Source organism: Salmo trutta, chromosome 7 (assembly GCF_901001165.1).
Source record: "Salmo trutta chromosome 7, fSalTru1.1, whole genome shotgun sequence".
In the NCBI taxonomy this organism is placed as follows: Eukaryota; Metazoa; Chordata; class Actinopteri; order Salmoniformes; family Salmonidae; genus Salmo; species Salmo trutta.
In genome coordinates this window covers 48493870-48507456 of record NC_042963.1, presented here as the reverse complement: position 1 = coordinate 48507456, position 13587 = coordinate 48493870, and the positions used below count along the sequence as shown (strand labels likewise).

The 13587-nt window shown below is 42.7% G+C and overlaps 1 protein-coding gene across 1 annotated transcript in view; it reads left to right on the top strand.

Moving 5' to 3' along the window:
- lrriq1 (leucine-rich repeats and IQ motif containing 1) overlaps positions 1 to 12831 on the top strand; it is a 43145-nt gene extending 30314 nt beyond the window's left edge. The window contains exons 25-28 of the mRNA XM_029757472.1: positions 5042 to 5243; positions 5997 to 6057; positions 6586 to 6706; positions 12698 to 12831. Coding sequence (XP_029613332.1) covers positions 5042 to 5243; positions 5997 to 6057; positions 6586 to 6706; positions 12698 to 12831 — 518 coding nt within the window. The remainder of the gene's footprint in view (positions 1 to 5041; positions 5244 to 5996; positions 6058 to 6585; positions 6707 to 12697) is intronic.
- The last annotated feature ends 756 nt before the right edge of the window (positions 12832 to 13587 follow it).

The window sequence follows — 13587 nt, the reverse complement described above, 5'->3', positions numbered from 1 at the left end:
TCATTGTAAATAAAAATGTGTTCTTAACTGACTTGCTTAGTTAAATAAAGGTTAAAAAAAACTGTTTAATTAAATTACACTCCTTACATGAATGTTATGCATTGACTGCTTGTCAGAATGCATGTCCCTATGGCACTCCTAACATGAGTGCCGTAGGGAATATTTCTCTCACATAGGCTAGAACACACAATAAGCCGATTAGGTAAATAGATAAACTATTCTACTATGGGGTAGTCATATGTTTATATTCATTACTAGTTTTGTTTGCAGAGGAAACGTGTGGACTGTTCTAGCATCTTCAAAGTGCTCCGTGGCAGAGGCGCTCTTTCCTGTTCCATATTTTTTTGCCGTAGCGGCAATTATTTTACCGTGGCACAGCGCAACATATAAATGACTGCAGCGGAAACACTGGTATAGTGAATAGCGTGCCATTTTGGATGCACCCCAAGTCATTGACCCTGTACTTTATCAGCTGATGTGTTGCGCTCTGCTCTGCAAGGTAGAGCCTGTTTGATGAATGATCAGGACCAGGGAGGAGGAAAGATACTGGGAACGATAGTGGAAATGTGGTTGCAATGCAATAGGAAGTCAGGGTTTGGACCGGCTGGAGGTGTGGGTTATAGCTGCCTGTTGGCTCGGTGCTTATCCAAAGTTCTGACACGCTTGACAGGCAATTTAGCTTCTGAATTTAGCATCTGGGTGAAGGAATCCTGAAATAATTCACCTGCACTTCAAACTATACAGAAATTATAAGATAACAATGTCATATTTAACGTTACTTCAACCATGTCTAATCATTTAGTAACTTGTTTATTGGGTGTGTACCTGACTATTACCTCAGTGATTGAAGTCCCCACATCAAGCTCTCATAATGAACAATTAGATGGAAGTAACCTATTAGTTTGAACTTGTATCTCTCTTTGTTTTCTTTATAGATTTGATACGGTTGCATATGGATAAATAACACAGGCTTAAGTGATAAGGATTGTTGTTTTAGTTTCACAAATCACAATAATATCATTCTGAATATATAGACAACACAATTGAACAAACGAAACAAGCGAACGGCTCCTACATGCTTGACTTACCCAGAATCCTTCTGAACGGCTATGAACTAACAACAAAAATACTGTTATTACATGTACGGATATAACATCCTACATTTTCACTTTATGGGAATTGGTAATCAAATTTGGGTTTAAATGTTAAATCCAAAATAGTATTATATTGGGAAAACATGAAAAAAACATCACGCCTAAAATACTATATTTGCAAAGTTATACTGGAAATAGTGCAAGCATGTAGCTAGTGTGTGAATTAGAGCAGGCCAGGAGCCAGCTCAGCCATCTCACCTTCCTTAATAAAGACTGTTATTATCATAGTGTGTGTGTGTGTGTGTGTGTGTGTGTGTGTGTGTGTGTGTGGCCTGCGCCGCCTGCCTGTTGACCGCTGGGTGACCGTGTGTGGTTTGCTCTCTTGAGGTGAAGGCTTGACCCCTGGGCAAAGGAAAGTAGGAGACAGGCCCTATGATAAAAGCTGACCTCCTCCTCCTCTCCTCCTCCACTCCTGCTTTAAGTCTGGCGCTGGAACTCACAACGGCATATCCCCATAGGGTCATCTCCACGACAGGGCAGGGCAGGAGGCAGCGCTAGAGAGAGAGGGAGGGAGAGAGAGGGAAGGAGAGAGAGAGGGGGAAGGGAGGGAGGGAGAGAGAGAAGCTCATATTGGCTTTTGGTGAAATCTATGAAGATCCCATGAGGCTAGTTTAACCAACAAGATCTCATGGTTTTACCAATTTGACTAAAGATTCTGACGTTTAGCCATGTTTCTCCAAACGTCAAATTTCGAAGTTGCTTTAAATGTCAAATTCCGAGGGTTTTTGACACACTGGGTTGCTCCTTCTGCTCAGTATCGTTCCATTTATCCAAATGTCAAATCTTGGTATGTTTTTAAGTTAAGGGCTAAGGTTTGGGATAGGTGAAAAAAAAGAAGGATTGAACTGGGCTTGAACACGTGACCTTCGGATCCAGAGCCATGGGATTACAGTCATCCACCACCCGCGTCCACAACTTGTTCTGAATTACTCTAAAGTGCCTACGACTTGCCTCTCCTTTACGACTTGGTAGCTGCAGGACGTGACCCTGACCACACCCACCTCCCCATCCAGACTGTCCCAGGCCCCCCTTGCACCCCCTTGAATGAGCATATTCTCTCTCAGATATCATTTAAGACAGGGCTCCCCCTGCCTTCCTTTTGCCCCCCTCGCCTCGATAGAGAGAGATTGGATAATGTGCTTAAAAGCCCCACTTAACAGGCGTGACTCCTCCTGTCCTGGAGCAGGGGAACAGGACAGGGTGTGAGGGTGGGTTGAGGGGGATAGTCGAAGGAGGGCTATGTCTGGATCAGGACAGGGAACTGCATGGGCCTGGGGGTGAGGGGAAGGTGGAAGGAGTACTAGTATGTTTTGACATAGGTGAAGGGACGGTGGAAGGAGTACTAGTACAGTGCATTCAGAAAGTATTCAGACCCCTTCACTTTTTCCACATTTTGTTCCGTTACGCCTTATTCTAAAATGTATAATATAATTTTTTTCCCTCATCAATCTACACAGCAAATGTATTAAAATTCAAAACAGAAACACCTTATTTGCATAAGTATTCAGACCCTTTGTTATGAGACTCGATATTGAGCTCAGGGGCATCCTGTTTCCATTGATCATCCTTGATATGTTTCTACAACTTGATTGGAGTCCACTTTATGGTAAATTCAATTGATTAGACATGATTTGTAAAGGCACACATCTGTCTTGCCTAGTTAAATAAAGGTTAAATAAAATAAAAGTCTATATAAGGTCCCACAGTGCATGTCAGAGCAAAAACCAAGCCATGAGGTCGAAGGAATTGTCCGTAGAGGTAGGATTGTGTCGAGGCACGGATCTGGGGAAGGGTACCAAATAATTTCTGCAGCATTGAAGGTACACAGTGGCCTCCATCATTCTTAAATGGAAGAAGTTTGGCTGGCCGCCCGGCCAAACTGAACAATCATGGGAGAAGGGCCTTGGTCAGGGAGGTGACCAAGAACCCGATGGTCTAGAGCTCTAGAGTTTCTCTGTGGAGATGGGAGAACTTTCTGGAAGGACAACCATATCTGCAGCACTCCACCGATCAGGCCTTTATGGTAGAGTGGCCAGACGGAAGCCACTCTTCAGTAAAAGGCACATGCCAGTCTGCTTGGAGTTTGCCAAAAGGCACCTAAAGACTCTCAGACCATGAGAAACAATATTCTCTGGTCTGATGAATCCAAGATTTAACTTTTTGGCCTGAATGCCAAGTGCCATGTCTGGAGGAAACCTGGTACCATCCCTACGGTGAAGCATGGTGGTGGCAGCATCATGCTGTGTGGATGTCTTTCAACGGCAGGGACTGGGAGACTAGTCAGGATTGAGGGAAATATAAACAGAGCAAAGTACACAGAGATCCTTGATGAAAACCTTCCAACAGGACAATGACCCTAAGCACACAGCCAAGACAATGCAGGAGTGGGTTCGGGACAAGTCTCTGAATGTCCTTTAATGGCCCAACCAGAGGCCGGACTTGAACCTGAATAAACATCTCTGGAGAGACCTGTTAATAGCTTTGCAGCAACGCTCCCCATCCAACCTGACAGAGCTTGAGAGGATCTACAGAGAAGAATGGGAGAAACTCCCCAAATACAGGTGTGCCAAGCTTGTAGCATCATACCCAAGAATACTCGAGGCTGTAATCGCTGCCAAAGATGCTTCAACAATGTACTGAGTAAAGGATCTGAATACTTATGTAAATGTAATATTCCATTTTTTTATTTGTTTTTATAAATTTGCAAAATGCCAACCTGTTTTTGCTTTGTCATTATGGGGTAGTGTGTGTAGATTGATGAGGATTTTTTTTTTTTAAATACATTTTAGAATAAGGCTGTAACGTAACAAAATGTGGAAAAAGTCAAGGGGTCTGAATACTTTCCGAAGGCACTGTTTACAGTAGGACAATGCAGTATTAAAAAGTATGTAAAACATACATTAGTACTGTGTATTTTTTTATGTTCTACTAAAACATGCCACTTCTACTTTCTGCTCCAGGAAGTGTGAAACACCATCTCTTGGCCTTACTGCCTCGGGGGAGCTTCCATCACTTGACGTTTTTAGTGGGTTCTTAATTAACCCTTGATGACTGCCAGCTATGAAACCTTTTCTCCTTTTTTACTGCTGGGCGAAAGCATGAAAATGAGTTAAATAAATGCGTCATTAGTTCCAGCACCGGGCTGTCAAAATTCCTTATCAATTCACGGCCATCTTAGGCAGCATTACTGTCGGCAGTATGTTGGCAGGCCGTGAACGGGGATCAAATGTTTACTTTGAATTACGGCCTTTATTATGGGATTTTCAGAGTTGTTCGTAAATCATTGAATGCTTTCTCTATTTGATACGTTGCTCAAATTAATTAAATTTTACAAGAACACACAAACACACACACACACATACACACACACACCATCAAAGGACCCCCAACCTCTCCTGGCTGTTGCGTCATTCAGCAACTCCGAGTGTATTATAGTAATGCCCCCAGAGCCCTCCAAACAAATGGCTACCTTAAGCCCCAACATAAACGCTGTGAGCTTTAGCTAAGCACTGATCTGTCTCTTACAGCTCGGGAGGAAAACCTAGCCTAGCGCTCGACTTGTCAATCTTTGTCACAGTCCAGGCTCCCTCTGTTTATTTATCCTTGGCCCTGTTCCAAATTGCACCCTATTCCCTATGTAGTGTATTGCCCGTAGGGCTCTGGTCAAAAGTAGTGCACTATATAGGGAATATGGTATTGGTGTGCATGTGTTAACACAACCGCTCTCTCTCTCCTATATAAATTATGCCTCACGTCATTTGTAAAGATGTCTCTGCACCTGGTTAACGTTGTAGCAGCAGGACTGTGTAGGGAAGCAGCTCTGTGATTTTCTTGTAACTGTTGTCACCAGGGATGTTTTACCGAAATATATTTTCTGTCAAGTGCAGCTCACCAGGCAGAACTAGCCCTGGAGGGAACAGGCAGATTGGACCAAATGCGGTTAAACCAGCAAGCACCAGGGAGGGTGGACCAAATGCTGTTGAACCAGTACGCAACAGAGAGAGTGGACCAAACACTGGTGAACCAGGAACGCACTTACCAGTGGCTCCACACCCAGCCTGTGCACTCTGACAGCAGACGTCCTGAGAGGTGAGGTTCTCTAGACCTGATATGCACCAGTACATGATATTGTATGTCTGCAACTCATGTTCAACATACAGAAGAATAACAATGATGGACAGTAGGTTAGATTACATTATTGTAAATTATATATATATATATATATATATGTGTATGCAGGTGATGGGGATGAAAGGGATATTACATGTTTATTACATAAAAAATGAACAGAAGTGGCAGAAAGTATTGGCCCATTATAAAAGCTAATGTTCTAGAATCGAATTGTTTTAGAACATTATGTCCCAAGAACATTTAAAAAAATTAAATGACTTCTTTATGCAGAAATTATAATTTTGGAAATATATTTAAATACAAAACAAGAATACAGACCATTTTTATTTCATTTTTAATATCTAGCATTTTCGGGGGGAAAAAACTGGTAGAAGCGATAACAAATGCAATGGATGTGTACAGTAGTATGATTTGATATGCTTTCTTATTTTTCTTACCATTTTTATCCTGTTTTAGCATATAAAAAATGCTTGGAAAGATCAGAGGTTGGACCTAAGCAAGTGTTTAAATACTTCCCTACACATATAGAATCTTGGGCTATAACATATGAAATAAGACATTGGGATTATGATAGCAGTTAAATGGAAGCCAGTAATGCCACTGATCTGATGTTTATGCTGTGATAGATCTGAGGTGTTGGAGTGAAACCACCATGCTATTGGAGAGCGACCACTAATAGCAGAGTTTTGAAACCTTTCTGTCTGTCTCCAGTGATGGTTTCCTCCCAGAGATTGACCCAGACGTACTGAAAGGAGGCAGAGTGCAGCTCGTGGTGAGCTATTTATTTTGACTCGCTGTTACATTCCACCTACGACTGATTCACTTTCACTGAGTAATTGCCTCTCATTCTGTCTGTATCTTGGTTGCGGAGAAAGTCCATGGAAGCATGCATTGTTTACATTTCAAGTGCATATTTAAGTTTCACTCCATAGTTGGTTTCCCACTCCGCCTAGAGTTTAAGATGTTTCTTTTTCAAAAGGCTTATTTCCAGTGTAACGACACTTTGAATTTGATCAACTCACGGCAATTTTTTCCTTTGATTTGTAGAAGTACTAGTGTCAGTGCAGTGTGGTTTATGGAGAACAGAGGATGATATTGATGCTCGTCGCAGGTCTCCCTGTGCAGTTTGAATTAACCACCCCCTTTCCCTTTCCTCAGCTACACACTGCCTTTCTGCTTTGAGCACATGAGCGCGTAGTTAGCTGTTGAATATTTTCAAAATGTTGGGGCCAGTTGCGTGAGAAAAGTCATGTTTGACCATATTTCAACAGTGTGTGTGTGTGTGTGTGTGTGTGTGTAGGCTGTAGCAGGGTACAGAGAAGGTCCAGACCAGGCCCCAATGTCGCGGGCCAGCGGAACGTCAACCTCCCCGCCTCACAAAGAACACAATCAAGCTCGGAGAAACTTTATGGGGCAACTAAGTGAGTTTTACGTTTTTACTTCATACTCACTATCTAGCAGAGTTGGGTCAATTCCATTTTAATTCAGGAAGTAAACTGAACTTTCAATTCACATTTTCCTTAATGCATATTAATGAGCAATATTTGGAGATGGAATTTCTGTTTATTTCCTAAATTGAATGAGTTTAAATGTTATTAACCTCAACCAAGCTACTATTTAGCCCACCTATTACCTTCCCAAATGCCTTGTCTTGTTTTACCTGTTGCTGGATATACGCACCACAAAACATTTAGTTCAACATACACGTTTTGTGTGTGTTTACCACTATTTCATACATAATTAAATGTGTCAATTTGTTAATATATTCCAAAGATTTCATAATTGGAATATTTGTCCTTTGCAAGCAAATCTAAAATTTTCCTATCCAATGCTTATTCCATGATTTGGTTTTTAGGTTTAAGTTAGCAGGAATATTTTTTCGGCCCTCCATTGAAATGTCACTAAAGACAGAAAATTCTCTGTCACTTAAAGTCACTGAAAAGTAAGAGTGAAAAACCTGAGAGAATTGAATCGCTGAGGTCAAGTACTAGCCGAGATGTGTGTCTGTGAGAGGCAGTATGATATCAGGCACATGTGAGCATTGGACCAATCTAGAAAGACACAAGTCTTGTATAATGAAAAGCACTTTTTCAATGATCTAACTGTAATCACTCTAGCTTTAGGATGAGATGAGCTGCCTGGCCAGCACACGTTCCAAACAGACTACTGTCATAAATCTGATGAATAGTAGGTTATGATAATATGACGTGTGTGTGTTATTTCTGTCTGTGTGTGTGCAATGTGCGTGCATTGTGTGTGTGTGTGTGTGTGTATGCTTCTGTTGCGTTGTGTGTGTGTATATGTGTGTGCGTGGCAGAGCGGGGATAACGGGTCCGGCTTAGTGCCCCGGGTCGATCGGGAGCTTGGAGCGGGGTCGGGAAGGGGACAGAGCGCTGCTCCTCGACAAGAAACAGGCAAAAAAGTCATTTTCGGAGAAGAATGACTGGCCCTTCTGTCAGACAGCCTTCCGCTCAGGAGTTTGAGTGACAAAGATGCTTCTGACAGACACAGCCAGGAAACAAACAGATGACCAGATTAAACAAGACAAATACTGTTCCTTCCTAACGAAGCTAAATTAGATTCCGCTGATGATTACTAAATGATATCCACGAGGGCAGTGACTGGCTGCGTGATAAAGGCACGTTGTAGGACTTAGAGCGGGGTGAGGAGGTAAGAGAAATACTTTCTGTGCAGCTCTGTGATCAAACAACACTTAGTAAATTGAAATATGTATGTATGTGTAAGACTGGTGACTTTTTCAAAAGCCAATTTGATATTTCATAAACTGGGAAACTGCATTTAATTAGCCAAAAATCTAAAAGTTATTTCATGGATAAATGGTGCAGCTCTTAGCTGGCAACTCTGCGAAGAAAAGCAGTAGTGCCATAGACTGGAAGCTCTCTTTTGAAAATGTGTATAAGCAGGGAGAATCCATGCCAGTTTAAAGCAGCAAAAATATGTTATTTATCAGAAAACAAAATTGTAATATTTAATTTGCCTCTGTAGGAGTATAGAGACTATATCAAAGTCCAGCTTTAAAGTCAGGGGTTCACTTAGCTTGCCATGGCAGTAAAGACCATGTAAAAACTCTATAACCTATTGCAATGTGATACCCACCGCTCGCTGGGGCGGAGCCATGAAGTGTGTTTTCAGCCCCACTAAATATTTTCATTACTTGTGCAGAGGAAACCACTTAAGTTACCTATCTACTGCTTCAATGTTGTTCCCATTCAAAGCTAATGGGAGTAAAACGACTGAAAGCGATTTGTTTGGTCACAGCGGTTGAGGGAATGTGCGACCGTTTATTTATTTACCTACTTTTTAATAGCATGACCGTCGAAAATAGCAACTAAATTACCAACATGTGTGTTAATAAAGACAAGATTTGTTTTGTCCTCTGTTTTTGATTCAAAACAAACAAATAAATAAATATTTTATTACCAACATTTCAACACACAAGTTCTGAATAGTTTCTCCAAATGAGCACAAAATGACCCCTGTGGCTGGCTGAGTGTTTTCAATAAAATGTTGAAGGATCAAACCATTCAGATGGAAATAAGCTGTGGCCACAGATACTCAATATTATATTTAGTATGGTTTAATGATAAAAAGGAGTCTTAAAACATTTACATTTTAGTAATTCAGCTCTTATCCAAAGCGACTTACTGGAGAAATGATGGTTAAGTGCCTTGCTCAAGGGCATATTGACAGATTTTTTTCACCTAGTCGGCTCTGGGATTTGAACCAGCGATATAGCGGTTACTGTTCCAATGCTCTTATCCGCTTGGGTACCTTCAAAAAGGTATTTGACTGACAATAAATGTGTAGAGATAAAATTGTGTGTGAGGGAGTTATATTTTCCCTACATTGAATCATAAAAAAATAGACATACAGATTATGATACACTATATGGGACACCAGCCGTGCAGATATTGGGAGCTGGCACACCTGTAATGTGTGCTTTGCTCCAGCCCCCCACCACCTCCTCGTGATCCTCCCCACTGCTGAGCTCCCTGTGTGGGGCTCGTCTGGCTCACTGTGGCCGGTACACGTGGAACACATCATGCCCACAGACACGCTCCCTTTGTTCCTGTGTTTGGAGAGCTTAGTTTTGATCCCCAGGTGAAATGGAACAGCCTCCCCTACAGCTGACTGTTAACAGAGTTTAGTACATACACTTTGCATGAGGAGCTGTCCATGCATTTCAGTGTGGTAGCCTAGGCTATACAAAGTAGTTGCTATATGTACACTATATATACAAAGGTATGTGGACACTCCATCAAATCAGTGGATTCGGCTATTTCAGCCACACCTGTTGCAGACAGCTGTATAAAATCCAGCACACAGCCATGCAATCTCCATAGACAAACATTGGCAGTAGAATGACCTTACTGAAGAGCTCAGTTACTTTATTTTGGCACCGTCATAGGTTGTCTGTTCGTAAAATTTCTGCCCTGCTAGAGCTGCCCTGGTCAACTGTAATTGATGTTATTGTGAAGTGGAAATGTCTAGGAGCAACAACGGCTCAGCCGTGAAGTGGTAGGTCACACAAGCTCGGCTTGAGTGGTGTAAAGCTCGCCATCATTAGACTGCTGAGCAGTGGAAACACATTCTCTGGCGTGATGAATCACACCTCAACATCTGGCAGTCCGACGGTTGAATCTGACAGATGCCAGGAGAACGCTACCTGCCCGAATGCATAGTGCCAACTGTAAAGTTTGGTGGAGGAGTAATAATGGTCTGGGGCTGTTTCATGGTTCGGGCTAGGCCTCTTAGTTCCAGTGAAGGGAAATATTATTATTATATTTTATTTTTGTACTTTTTACCGCTTTTTCTCCCCAATTTCGTGTTATCCAATTGGTAGTTCCAGTCTTGACCCATCGCTGCAACTCCCGTACGGACTCGGGAGAGGCGAAGGTCGAGAGCCATCCGTCCCCCGAAACACAACCCTGCCGAGCCGCACTGCCTCTTGACACACTGCTCGCTTAACCCGGAAGCCAGCCGCACCAATGTGTCAGAGAAAACACCATACAACTGGCGACCAAAGTCAGTGTGCATGCCCGCCACAAGGAGTTGCTAGAGCGTGATGGGACATGGACATCCCGGCCGGCCAAACCCTCCCCTAACCCGGACAATGCTGGGCCAATTGTGCCACCTCATGGGTCTCCCGGTCGCGGCCGGCTGCGACACAGGCTGGGATCGAACCCAGGTCTGTAGTGAGACTTCTAGCACTGCGATGCAGAGCCTTAGACCGCTGCGCCACTCGGGAAGCCGAAGGGAAGTCTTAACGCTACAGCATACAATGACATTCTAGACGATTCTGTGCTTCCAACTTTGTGGCAACAGTTTGGGGAAGGCCCTTTCCTGTTTCAGCATGACAATGCCCCGTGCACAAAGCGAGGTCCATACAGAAATGGTTTGTCGCGGGCCTCCCAAATGGCGCAGCGGTCTAAGGCACTGCATTGCGGTGCTTGAGGCGTCACTACAGGCCTGGGTTCGATCCCATGCTGTGTCACAGCCGGCCGTGACCGGGAGTCCCATAGGGCTGCGCACAGTTGGCCCAGCATTGTCCGGGATAGGGGAGGGTTTGGCTTTACTTGGCTCATTGCGCTCTAGCAATTTCTTGTGGCCGGGTGCCTGCAGGCTGACTTCGGTCGTCAGTTAAATGGTGTTTCCTCCAACACATTGGTGCGGGGGTTAAGCGTGCGGGTGTTAAGAAGTGTGGTTTGGCTGGTCATGTTTCGGAGGACGCATGACTCAACCTTTGCCTCTCCCGAACCTGTTGGGGAGTTGCAGCGATGAGACAAGATTGTAATTGGATTCTACGAAATTGGTGAGAAAAAGGGGGTAAAAAGAATAAATAAAATGTTTGTCGAGATTGGTGTGGAAGAACTTGACTGGCCTCCACAGAGCCCTGACCTCAACTCCATCGAACACCTTTGGGATGAATTGGAATGCCAAATGCGAACCAGGCCTAATCACCCAACATCAGTGCCCTACCTCAATAATGCTCTTGTGGATGAATGGAAGTCCCCACAGCAATGTTACAACATCTAGTGGAAAGCCTTCCCAGAAGAGTGGAGGCTGTTATAGCGGCAAAGAGGGGGACCAACTCCATATTAATGCCAATGATTTTGGAACAAGAAGGTGGTCTTTTGGTCTTGTAGTGTAATATATTTAAGTGATAATGCCCAAGAAGCTGGTGTTTGGAGGATATATTGGCACAGGTGTTGTTTACCGTGCAAATATATCCTTCAATCACCGGCTTCGAGGGCATTATCACTATTATACAACAGGTTACCAACATATTCAAATAATGATTGACATTATTTTCATTAAACGTTATTTTTATTCATTTATTCATACTATTTCATCTTTCCACAAGATATATTCCCGACACAAATCTTGAGTTGCTACCCAAGCCGGCTGTTCTATCGGTTCCGTTGCCAGAGACGTGACCCAGTCATTCAGTCTTTTTGTTCTGTATCCAGTCGTTCGTTCTAAATGTTCCATTGCCGTACTGGCAGCCAACGTTATTATCCCTTGCGTGCTAGCTGGCCAACTATGGCTAATTTACAGTCACGTCAAACAGTGCAGCCAGAATAACAATGAGGTAGCTGCATTTGCATTTGTTTAAGCTGTTTTACATCCATAACAATAAGCTAATGATGAGCGACTTCACCTGGCGTAGAAGTGTGCTCTCTCGTCAGGATACTGTTGTTCGAGAGCTAGCCAACAATGCAGCTAACACATACACTTCAAACTGAAGCTGGAAAGACTTCATTTCTGCACTTCATTTCATTTCACCTGTTTTCTATTGATAGTTATTTGTATATATCCATAAAAATGATGCTGATTAATGATTTCGACTGCCTGAGAAAAGCTGCCTGCCTGTCAGTCTCATCCGACTACCGACACGTTCATTACTATTGGACATTTGGAGATTGAATTTGAATATTGAAACAATGTTGCAAATGTTGGAGATACAGACAGCAAGGTTTATACAAATTTCTGCTGTTGAAAACTAATTGTTAGTCTAAAGGAAATGTGAGATAATGTCTAGATGCTTTTTATAGTGGAGATCAAGTTTATAAAGTGCCTGGCTGGGCTGATGAGACAGTGGATTGGCAGTCTAATGGATCAGAGTAAATAGGCATTTTAACGTCATAGATTTAGCCGGTGGTAACTTGTGGAATAGACACCAGCTGGAATGCGGTTTTAACCAATCAGCATTCAGGATTAGACCCACCCGTTGTATAAAACTACAGTAAATGGTATGTTTCAATATATTTTTCTTCAGGCAGAGCATCAGGCCATAAATACTTTATCCTGAGAAATGTTGATATGTGATATGCTAATATATCATGCAATTTTGTTAGATTTTTCTTTTGTGTCTTTCTCTTTTTCTGCAGACAAAGAAGCACCTTCTCCCCAAAGAGTGACCTCTGCCTCATCTAAAAAGGAGCGCATGTCTTTCCGGGATAACCCTGTCCAGATGAGTGGTGGCTGGGGAGGGGGCAAAAAAAGGGACAAACTGCACAAGTAACAAGACATTTGTTAATTACCAAGAAACTGGTTTAGCTTCATTCACTGTATGTCCAAAACAGTAAGCATGACAACCATTATTCTGTTCGCAGTAACTTTTTGACAGTCCCATACAGTATATGCATTATGTTGACATTTAATTCTGAAACGTTTTACTTTCCTCCCCCCAAAAGTTTTGATTGTCATGAATCTCCTATGCTAAAATTCCTTGCAGCTGCCTTTTCGCTCTCAGATCGGGCTCGGCCTCCGTGGGTCTTCTGAAAATTAATTAAAAGCAATGGGAGAAGCCCAGCCCAAATATCTGCAGGCGTTTTCATGCTGGTCATTATGCATGGATATCGCTGCCTTAATGCGACCTCAGCCAACACCGGAACGCATGGAGCGAAGTCCCAAAACGCTCAACAAATCACACGCTTAATATGCAGACAATGGTTGGAAATAAGAAACAGAGCATTTCTATTCTAATTGTTAGGATGTTTGTATTTTGATTTCATTTAGATTTATTTTACAAGCTTTCCAGACTGGTCTCTGCTGCTGGGGTATAGTAGCCTTTGGTAAAAGAAAATATAGAATTTAGAATTGGGTCCCGTGTGGCTGAGTTGGTAGAGCATGGCACTTGCAACACCAGGGTTGTGGGTTTGATTCCCACGGAGGACCAGTATGAAAAAAAGTATGAAAATGTATGAACTCACTACTGTAAGTCGCTCTGGATAAGAGCAGCTACTAAAATGTACATGTAGAAGGTGTCTTATCTTAG